At 27.3% G+C, this 11,847-nt stretch overlaps 1 protein-coding gene across 1 annotated transcript; it reads right to left on the bottom strand.

The window, feature by feature from the left end:
- Positions 1-3,954: 3,954 nt before the first annotated feature.
- LOC114382289 (uncharacterized acetyltransferase At3g50280-like) lies at positions 3,955-5,881 on the bottom strand. The gene is made up of 2 exons (XM_028341598.1): positions 5,171-5,881; positions 3,955-4,957 (listed from the first exon to the last, which is right to left on the bottom strand). The coding sequence occupies exons 1-2, from the start codon at positions 5,826-5,828 to the stop codon at positions 4,206-4,208; spliced, it is 1,410 nt and encodes a 469-aa protein (XP_028197399.1). The 5' UTR covers positions 5,829-5,881; the 3' UTR covers positions 3,955-4,205.
- Between the last annotated feature and the right edge of the window lie 5,966 nt (positions 5,882-11,847).

The following is an 11,847-nucleotide window of genomic DNA, read 5'->3' as shown; positions in this document are numbered from 1 at the left end:
AGCAAGGATGAAAAATATATAGCGTAAGTCAACTTATTACCACACAATGGAAACTCTTATTGATGCATCCCAATTCCCATCTTCGTGTACAAGGAGAGACTAGAACTTGATCTGGAATATGAATGTACCCCATAAAATAAAAATCTTCCTTTGGAGAATGGTGTGTGATTGTCTTCCCACAAGGCATTAAATCAAAATATTTTTCAACTGTTAAAAACTTAAAATACTTGACCGACAAAAACAAGCTCCAGTTTATTTCTTCTCTCTGGTGCTTATGGAGAAAGCGTAATGAGAAGGTGTGGGGAGAATTTCTTTCAATATAACAATGGATTGATTATGTATCAGTCAATAGAGAAGGGCAAAAGAGACGCGTGCAAGTTGCATTTATGAAACACATGTAACGTCTAGTTCAGATCCTTAACGCTGGGTAAAACCACGAACTGATATGCTTAATTAAGTGCAATATAGATGCTTCAATTCATTTAAATTATAGATTAATGTATGACACGAGTCTTTGTATTAGAAATGATAAAGGCTAATTTGTGTTGGCAAGAATACCAGATCGAGTTCATGAAACAAAAAGCTTACTCTTTGTTGTCTACAATTTCGTGGATAGCTGATATGAGTCTTCAAAATGTCATCTTTGAAATTGACTGCAAACAACTATATGGTGGCAAGCACTCTACATCCTTTCCCAATTCTGAATTTGGTGTGTTATTTTGAAAAAAATGTAAAAAGAAGCTTAGTTCAATCCATAACTCTTCTTTGAGTTTGGTACATCGACAAACGAATCTAAATTTTTTGTTTGCCTTTAGGATTTTGATCATATGCTTGATTGTATTTATGTCATGCTTCTAAATGGAATGGTATAGTAAAAAAAAACATGATTAGTCTCACCTAAAGGAATTTAGTCCGTCATCAAAATTAACTTAGTTAAAATAATTTTAATAAACTTTTGTGCTACCATGAAATTTTTTTACACTGATTTGACCTTTAACTTATTTCTAAAATTAAAATATTCAAATATAAATTAATGTACTTTAAAATATATTTTAATTAAAATTAATTTTACGAATTTTCACTCAGCATACATCAATAACAACAAACCAAACAGCACTTTCTTTTGGAAATAAAACGTACCCTTTTAAATCTTATTTATTCTATTTATGAAAAAAAAATCCTAAATAATGCATACAAAGAACCATATTCCTCACTATTCATACAACTATTGGAAATAATTTTAAAGAGTTTTGCGCATATATATATGCCGTATTTTGTTAATTTTAAACCGTATAAGTTCTATAAGAACATTAGTTTCGGGGATGACTGATGTTTCCCAACCCCCTCATATTATAAATTTATAATTAGGTGGAAGCACCTTGCTCCCTTTTGCAGTTAATAGGAAAACGAGAGAAGGTGCATCATCGATATCTTGACATTCAAATAAGGTAAGATAGTGTATATTTAATTTTTCAGCTTAAATATATTTTGTATTCAAGTTATAATTTTTATTTAATTCTTATATTTAAATATGATATAGTTTTAATTTTTCACTAAAAACTAAATGCACATAGTTTTGTAATATTTAGTGACTAAAAATAATTATAAAATTAAAATAATATATATATATATATATATATATATATATTTAAAATTACAGATATATAGAAGTATATTTTTTATTTGTGTATAATCGATATTTCAGCACGTAAAAGTAATTATCAGTAATGCGTATCAATTTAATTTATTCCTGAAAAATAATCATTTAATTTTATTAGATTCTCAAAGTGTTTGGAAATATTCCAAATTAACATGCATGCATTTGGACGTCCCAAGTACTTTCCAATTGAAGTATTAGCTCGATCATTAGACAATGGATCTGTGTGATTAGATTAAAGACGGCAATTCAATGCAGAAAGAATTACAAATTTTTTAATAAAATTAATTGTTATTGCATTGTCGTTTTTATCTACTCGATCTTTCTGTCTCTGATTAAATAATAAATAAATAAATAAACTTCAATGTATGTTAAATGAGAAGTTATTGACAAATAAGGGATTGATAAAGAAAAACCTATCACCAGATTTTTTTTTTCTTTTGAAGGGGTCACCAGAAATTAATTATATAAAAAAATAAAAATAACATCGCTTCAGATCAGTATTTTTATACTCATTTTTAAAATAGCACTTTTGTTAATTATGATTTTAAGGAAAATAATAAAAAAACGAAAATTTTCATTAGTAAATGTAATATTTAAAAATATATTAACATAAAAATTATTGAGATATATTCTAAAGAGTTCTACATACTAGTACTTTAAGAATATTAGTTAAGAAATCAACAATATAATGTTTTTTTTTGGAAAAAAAATTAAATGGGTACATGTTTTTATTGAATAATAATTAAAGGATACATTAAAAATCACAGAAAAAGTGTATTAATAATATTTTTAATAAAAATATTTCACTTTTTAATACCTTTATTGATACCCTAAACAACTTAAATAAATATAAGGAAAAATTATACTTATATTCCTCAAGATTTTTATGATTTTTATTTACTTGTTAATTTTGTTCATTATTAATCGGTACATTGAGACAGTAAATGAAATAAAGCAAGTGTGTAACATTTCTAAAACTCTAAAATATTATTATTAAAATATATGTTTCACATTTTTTTTCTCGAGTAAAAATTATGAATGTGTCTCAATTCGTTGGGTTATATACTAATTTCACTTGGTATGTGATGTCACTTATCTAAAAAAATTAAGCATAAATTTTTCTGTTGAATAAAACATTTTCTTACATATAAATACAACTGTTGCACAAATTTCATGAGTTATAACTATCATCCCATAATATTTATTTTTTATTTTAAGTTTTAGAAGTATCCTCCTTGACAAAATAACAATGGAACAAAGATTCACAACAATAGCCTCAATATTCAAGACTGGAAGATAATAGTTCAGATCTTATATTAATCGTATATAAAACATACAAAATATACAAAATAATATATGAGTGTGTGATTTAGTTCATATAAGTTTATATTTATTTTTTAATTTTGATCCTTATAAATTTTTATTTTTTTATTTTAATATTTTTAAGGTTAGAATTATTTTAGCTTTTAATTTTTGTAAGTTCACACTTTACGAACTAAAATTGATAAAGAAACCTTAAACTTAGAGGTACTTAAAAAAAGAAAAAAAAATACAAGGATCAAAATTAAAATGATGAAAATTTACATGAACTAAAAAAAACAAAAAAGTACATAGAAACCAAAACTAAGAAAACAAAAATTTATAAATACTAAATTCATAATTAAGCCTATATTTATTTATTTTGAAGCAATTATAAATTAAGCTATTATTACTGTGTTATTGGCCTATGGCTTCTCTGGCGAGGTCCTTACAATGTTGAAATGGTAAATTGATACTCAAAATGGTAAATTGATACTCAAAATAAGGCCGTATATACGTACAAGTTTGGTGAACACCAATTCTTTATTCGGTACTGTTTCATTGTTCCTATATGCTTTAGTTATGTTGACTCGTTTCATTTGCTGATTGCTACTTGGCAATTTAGATTTTGTTAGAATTAATTTTCTTTTCATTCATAAAACTTTAATCTAAAATTTTATTTAAGAGATCAAATTCAAAATCAATCAACCAATAAATTATAGTAATTTTATGTCACTTTTTAAATAAATAAAAATAGAAATATTTTTATTAAAACGCATAATACACTTTTTATAATTTTTAAATATATTTTCATATGATTTTAAATAAATAAAAAATTCTCTTTTAATTCCTTAATTAGTGTTAGTATCCTTAGAAAATTAATTAACACTTAATTAGAGTTACCTTTTAATATATTTTTCATTTAATGAAAAGATGTTTAAAAAAATTTAAAATCATTCATAGAGAAAAAAAAAAAAGATCCGCTTGCTAATAAATTAAAATTAAAAGCGAACTTGATTTCAGGAACTGGAATCAATAACAATACAATAAATACTAATAAGGCAAATAACGCACAATGGCGCAGTCGCAGAGATGCTGTTAGCACAGCAAAATCAGCCCCATTCTAAGCGTGCCGTTACGGCGTTACTCAAGTTTTTTATAAACACGGTAAAATAAATAAACACAATCTAACGGCAACAACAACATCACGGTGAAAGCTAAGCTATTCAGATTAAAACATGCGTCCCTACCAACCAGACACGTAAAACATGAACTCAGAATCAGACTCGAGTCGCGCCATGGTTTCCGGCGCCAAAACCACCTCCAAATCGATGGCGCCGCCGCCATTCCTCCCGGGAAACGCCGACATCTTGCCGTCAAACTTGTTCGCTCCGCCGCTGCGAACGGCTAAGGGCCGCCCCCATCCAAAATCATTGTCGTACATCGGAAACCTCGGCGAGCTTCCCATCTGCACGGTGGCGCCGTCGTGGTTTCCCAACTCGAAGCACTTAGGCTCGCGCTCCCAATTCTCCAAGTTACGGCGCACCGTAGCACCATCGAAGGCCTTCACGCTTTTGTTCAGCTGCTCCGCGCACCAGCGAAGCTCCTTAGACGCCACATCACCAGCTTCTGCGCACGTGGCAATGCTCTGAATCGCGTTCCCGAAGTAACTGTCCCCCAACTTGGGCTCCATGCGTTGGCGAACATTAACTGCCATTCGAAACGTCGTCGTTTTCGACCCCTCGAGATTTCGCGCCTTCGTCACGCAGCGCCACACCAGCGCGCACAGTGACTGAAACGACGAAATCTCTGTAACCGTTCTCAGTTGCGTGTCGCTGCTCATCTTCGCCATCAACTCAACCGCGTCACCGTTCTCTGGCGGAGGAAACAATGTCAAGCTTTTGTTCACAGTAGCTTTCAGTTTCTGAATTGATTCGCGGCTGAAGCTGAAGATTCTCTCGCGAAAAGGTTCCTCCACATTAAAGGTCACCTTGATATCTACCAAAAAAAAATTATTACTAAATTTAGTGTTGTGCAACAGAGCATGGTTTTGAATAGTTTTTCCCGAATTACTCAGTTTTTTTTTTTTCATTTTCGCGCAATTACTTGTAATATAAAATTTTCTGACTCATGGCAACACAATTATAATAATTGTAATTTTTATCATTAATGCATTAATTATTTGTTTTGTTTTAGTGATTTTATTGTTACCTTCTGGCAGGCGGAGCACGACGTTGGAGCTGAGGATGGACTCGCGGCGGAAATCGGGGAGGCTGGAGGGAGAGATGGTGGCTCCTCTTGAGATTCCGGCGAAGGTGTTGAAGAAGTTCCAGAAGGAGGCGCCGTCGGTGACGGAGTGGCAGACGGCGCAGCCGAGGAAGACGGCGTCGGCGAGATCGGTGACCTGGAAGGCCATGATAGGGGAAGAATGAGCGGTGTAACTGATTTTGTGGTGGAAGGGGAAGAGTTGCTTGGAGATTGGAGGGACATCAGACGAAGACGACGGGGAGAGGAGGTCTGCGACGGAGATATCGGTGGCGGTGGCGTGGATGAAGTCGACGCCGGCGTCGTTGCATGTGATGTAAACGAAGCCGTCGGTGTCGGTTTTGAGACGGCCGGCGAGGGGAGGGAAGAGAGAGAGGGTTTGGGAAAGCGCGTTTTTGAGGTGAGGGATGAGAGTGTGAGAGTGAGAGGGAAGTGAAGGAGTGGCGAAGAGACAGCCTTTTTGGATGTAGTGAGATAAAAACATGTTAAGGTCGGAGATAGAGAGCTTGAGGTCCCCCAGAGTGGAGTTCCGGTGAGGGAAAACGGTGCATTTTGAGAGAACAGCAGGAGAAGAAGAAGAAGAAGACATTTTTGCACATAACATGATGACACTTGTGCTTCTACTATGACAAAAGAGGACGCTGGGTATGTCCTGTTTATAAAGGTTGTCTTGGTTCATGCACTGGAGGATTTGTTTAGATGTTCAGGTTCGTGTAACTTCCATTAGCAAATAAAACGTACTCTTTTAACTCTTATTTAAACACATCAGGTTATTAAGTAGTATAATGATGATAAATACGCACCTGGGCTGCATGAAAGAAAAAATAACAGTTATGAAGTACAATATTTTCGTCCAGTAAAAAAAAAATTATGATATTTGAGTTGCACTTGCACATGTACTTTCTTCTATATAAATAAATAGATAAATCAAATGATCTTGTATTTAGATATAAATAAATTTCATTTCATTTAATGGGTGTATTTTTAAGATATCGTTTATGTAATAGGGTTTTAATTCTAATGATTTTTTTAATATCAAATTTTAATGAAGAATATTTTTTAAAAATAACTTATTTTTTAATTGAGATAAGTGTGATACTAGTTTTTTCTTATATTTAAATATGCAGGGAGTATTAATTATTTTCCAAAACAATAAATGAAGAGAGAGAGAAAATTACTCTGAAATTAAGTAGTGCATATTTGAATTTTGGTTACGTTATTTAGAATCTGAAAATGCAAGTTTTTTTTAAAGTTCAGGTCAGTTTTACTCTAAAAAAATTCAAATTGATTAATGTTCTCATTTTTTTGATGATATATTTGAATATCTATTTTAATTTTTCTCCTATAATAAATAATGTTATCTTTAAAGATTTAATAATATATTTATTGAAATTAAGAGAGAGAATAAAAATATTTTAATAAAATTATCCCTAATAAATGCTAATTCGTCTGACATACTTATTTTTTGGTCGGAATGAAAAAACCTTAAACATCACTGGGACAAAGGGAGTATATAAAAGCACAGAAATTACAAATTTTAAAAATTAGAAGACTAATTTCATTAATTTAAAATACTGAAATTAAAATTAAGGTATAAAAACTAAAAATATATATTTTTATTAAAATCTCATTGATTTATTCTATAATGAAAATTTGTTAAATATTTATATAAATATAATTTGTCTCACATTAAAGAATTTAGCCTGGGATCAAAATTAACTTTGTGCTAAGATAATTTTAAGAAATACTGTGTTGGCATGAAAAGATTTACACTGATTTGACCTTTAACTTGTTTTTAAAATGAAAAGATCAAATATAAAATATTTTAGCTTAAAATATATTTTAATTATAATTAATTTTACAAATCTTCTATCAGCATATGCACCAATCACCAACGACAACAAACCTAACAACACTTATTTTGGAAATAAAACGTACAGTTTTAACTCTTATTCATTCTATTTATGATAAAAAAAAATCCGAAACAATGCTTACATTGAACCATATTCCTCACTATTCACACAACTATTGGAAATAATTTTCAAGAGTTTTTAGCATATATATATATATATATATATGCCTTACTTTGTTAATTTTAAATCGTATAAATTCTGCAGTAAAAAAAAGTATAAATTCTATAAGGACATTAGTTTTGGGGATGAATGATGCTTAATTTCCCACCCCCCTAATATATATAGGTGGACCTTTTGCAGATAAAGGATAACGAGAGCAGGTTCATGATCGAATATCTTAATATTAAAATCAACGTAAAATTAATACTAGTGTATATTTAATTTTCCGGCTTACATACATTTTTTATTCTTAATTAAAAATATATTTTTTATTTAATTTTTATATCTAAAATATGATATAGTTTTAATTTTTCACTAAAAACTAAATGGACATGTATAGTTTTGTAACTTTAATGACGAAAAATAAAAAAATAAAATTATAAAAACTAAAATAACAGTATATACAATTAAGCGAGTAAAAGTAATTACGTAAACAAGTTTTATCTTTGCTTAGCAAAGAATCAAACTATAATTAATATGCTTAGACAATCCAATTATTTAATATGTAGTAACTACGTATAACAATTTTATCAGTAATGCGTATTCAATTTATATATTTCCTTCTAAAAAATAATCGTTTGTTTTTATTAGATTCTTAAGAAAGTTTTTGAAAATATTCCAAACATGCATGCATTTGGACGTCCCAAGTACTTTCCAATTGTACTAATGGCTCGATCATTAGAAAATGGATCTGTGTGATTAGACTATTGACTTGACGGCAATTCAATACAGAGAATTAGAAAAAAAAAAAAAAAAAAACTTAGTTCAACGTCCTCAAGTTACGATCTTCTTCGAGGTGACAACTTTCTCATCTAGGTTATTACCGGAGATGTGTTTTCTACTATACGTTGATCCTTTTAGACGATATAAGTTTTGAATGATGTATAGAGAATTAATTTTGTAAAAGCAGTAAAAGAATTGCAACTATCTTTTTTCTCAATACTCTTTATCTCAATAGATTAGCATAATCTATACTATAAGGAAAATGCAACCTTTCATGAAACAGACTGTGATTTATAGAGTATTAATTTTTCGTTCAAACAAAACAAAACATACCAACAAATAACAACTAATCATCAAAAATGCAAAACACAATTCAAGTCAATTAATCGGATTCTCTAACTCCTCCAATTATATATATATATATATATATGAATTATTACCTTTATCGTCATGACCTTCACTATTGTTATTATCAGTATTATGATCTTCTTTATCATTGTCGTTATCATCATTTTTGTCATCAAGACTATTATCATTATCGTTGTTGTCACTATTATCGTTAAAAAATTTGTTGATAAATTTATTAACTTTTAAAAATTATATATACATTAAAAAATTCAAATAATATTGTAATATCGATATATATGCATTAAACTCTATTAATATTAATTAATTTTTTATTGATTATTGGTACGGAATAGCCTCCCATCGAACACGATAACTGATATTTATCACATAATTTATTTGATATGTAAGAGTGAAGAAATATTTATTGATATTAACTTATACAAGAACTAATTAAATACCTAAACCACGGCAACCCTCACAAAAATTAAATAAAATAATGTTGACTTTGTTAGCTTTTTTACATTAGCATGACCTTTGGCCTTTGCTTTTTTTGCAATTTTGTTAGCAAGAAACCCTCATTAAGAAAATGAAAAAAAAAAGTAATCAATATTATCCTAAGAATACCAAAAAAAATTATTATTTTATGTTTACGTAATCAAAAGATTTTAAAAATAATCAATAAAATTTATAATTACTCATTATCTTAAAATTCTCGTTATCCAAACTTGATTTTCTTTAAGGAAGCTAACAAAAAGTATATAAAAAAAAACTGCAATGAAAATTATACTGTAAAGGTTTTTTTGCAAAATTAGGTTTCATAAGCGTGGTGGACTGGTGATCGATCGTGCCCTTCTCAATCACCATCGACGCTGCTAGCTTTTGATATATCAATAGTGATATATTCTTGGATGGATACAAACCTAACAAACCATCCTTACACATAATCAATAAAAATTAACAAGTAATAAAATATAAAGAAAAAATATTTATTATATATCAGTATTAATCTAATTTCTTTTAAAAAAATAATATAATTTGGTTCCTTAAATAAAAATTTGATCATATGAAGATATATTAAATATTTATATGATAAAAAAATCAATTTCTCTTGTTATCTTTTGTTTATGTGAAATCCATTAATTAACTAACTAAATGAGAAATCTTATAATATATTTATTATTACTATTATTATTATTATTATTATTATAGGCTTGTTAAAATTTAAAAAAAAACTGATTTTAAACTTGATTTTTTAATTAAACCAAATTTAAAAAACTCACAATCTCACTTGTTAAAAATAAGCCTAGAACGCAGTAAAAAAACCTAGAAAAATCATTTTAAATGTTTTTTTAAAATATTTATATTTATTTTAAAATGTATATATAAATAGATTTTAATATATATATATATATATATATATATATATATATATATATATATAATCTATCGGACTCCTTCGGTTTAATTTACTTTAAAAAATTAAATATATTTAAAAATACATATAAATATAATAATAATATTATTATTATTATTATTAAAATATATATATATATATATATATTATATTTATAAAAAAATCATTTAGTTAGTTATAAAAAAAAAAGATAACAAAAAGTTAAATTTTTTATATTTTGTAAATATTTAATATATCTTCATAGGATCAAATAGTTATTTAAGAAAACAGATTATATAATTTGTCTTGTTAAAAAAAATCATATTAATTCTAATAAATGATAAATATTTTTTTATTACTTATCAAATTTTTATTAATGATATGCAAGAGTGAGGTGTTAGATTTGTTCTTACGCAAGAATATCTCATCAATGGTATATGAGATACATTAATAATAAATAATAATTGTTAGGTATGGAGACTAAATTTTGTATTTTCATCTTCAGAATGTATTTGTCATCGAATTACACATTCAAGAACAAAAATGATTATTTATCCATTCATATTTTCAAAGAGTGGGAAGACGAAAAGTCAATAAAATATTATATGACAAATATGTCTTTATGTTAACGATTAGATATGATCATGTTGACAATCACTTTAGTGACAAATTTGTCCTTCTGTGTCACGTAAGTTATTTTATTAACGATGACAGATGAAAATTAACGGTCGAATATATTTGTCACACTTTTTTTATTTTCAGGAACTAAATTTTATATTTTCATTGTTCAGAGACGCATTTGTCGACGAATTACACATTTAAGGACAAAAATGACTATTTACCATTTTTTTCTTTTCTACTACTTTTATATTGACAAACACAACCACACATAATTTGTAAATTTCACATTTTTTAAAAACCTAATTTATAAGTTTCACATTTTTTTTCAAACTCTTCTACCATCTTTTTTTTTTATTGATACACAATATTTTGTAAGTTTTACATTTTTCTTTTCTCTTCTTTTACTTTTTTTATTGGTGCTCACACATTTAAATAATGGATTTAATAGTTATTCCCAGGCAACATATTAATATGACTTTAAGGTAGTTGTTATAAAAAATTAGTAAAAAATAATTAATTTAAAAGTTAATAAACTTATCATTAATAATGATTTATGATTGTTAATAATGCAAAATTATTTTATGATTTTTTTAATATTTTATTGGATAAAAATATTATATTATGAATTTACGATAGTATATTTTATATGTAAGATTTGTTAATTAAGTTCGTTGTTAAAGAGATTAAAAATATAAAAGTTTTAATTGTTGAATAGTTACTATTTTTATAATAAGAATAAATTTAAAATATTAATAGTTAATTTTAAACATATTTTTTAATATTATATATATAGTTAAAATTAAGAAATGGTTTCCAGTGCAGGATTAAACATAAAAATAAGTTATTTTTTAAAGTTAAACAACTTAAAAATAGTATTGAAACAAATGGGTTCTTATATAATTCTTACAGAAGTTGTAAGCAATTATCACAAATAAGGATAACAAAAATATCCATACCCATGGATATATGTGGATAAATTTTATAATTAAATAGATAAAATACTTATGGTTAAATGGGTAACCACTAACCACGGATAATTTAAATAGGTATTTTCATTAATTGCTTGTTTATTAACAAAACATGTATCAAGCTACTCGATCGTACCCGCAGGTATATGTTACTATTTGTTACTGTGAAATTACTTAAATATATAATACCCTTACTTATTAAGTTATTATTAATTAAAAAATTCTTTAAAAAGTAACAAAAAAATTAATGTTTTTTTTTTAATTTTTTGGCCTTTAAAATATTTTTAAAAAAATTACCAGAATAATTATAAATTATGTTTAAAGTATTTTTAAACTATTTTTAAGTTTGCATAAAAAAATATTTTTAAGTTATTTTTTATTTTTAGTAAATATTTACAGATATCCAAAATTATCCATGGATACTAATAAAATTCACAAGTATTCACTTGACAAATATTGGCATGGGTATGAGAGTTATTATGAGTGTTTGCTCTATCT

The sequence above is a fragment of the Glycine soja genome, chromosome 13 (assembly GCF_004193775.1).
Source record: "Glycine soja cultivar W05 chromosome 13, ASM419377v2, whole genome shotgun sequence".
In the NCBI taxonomy this organism is placed as follows: Eukaryota; Viridiplantae; Streptophyta; class Magnoliopsida; order Fabales; family Fabaceae; genus Glycine; species Glycine soja.
The sequence above is the reverse complement of the archived record's forward strand: the minus strand, read 5'-3'. Positions and strand labels throughout refer to the sequence as shown.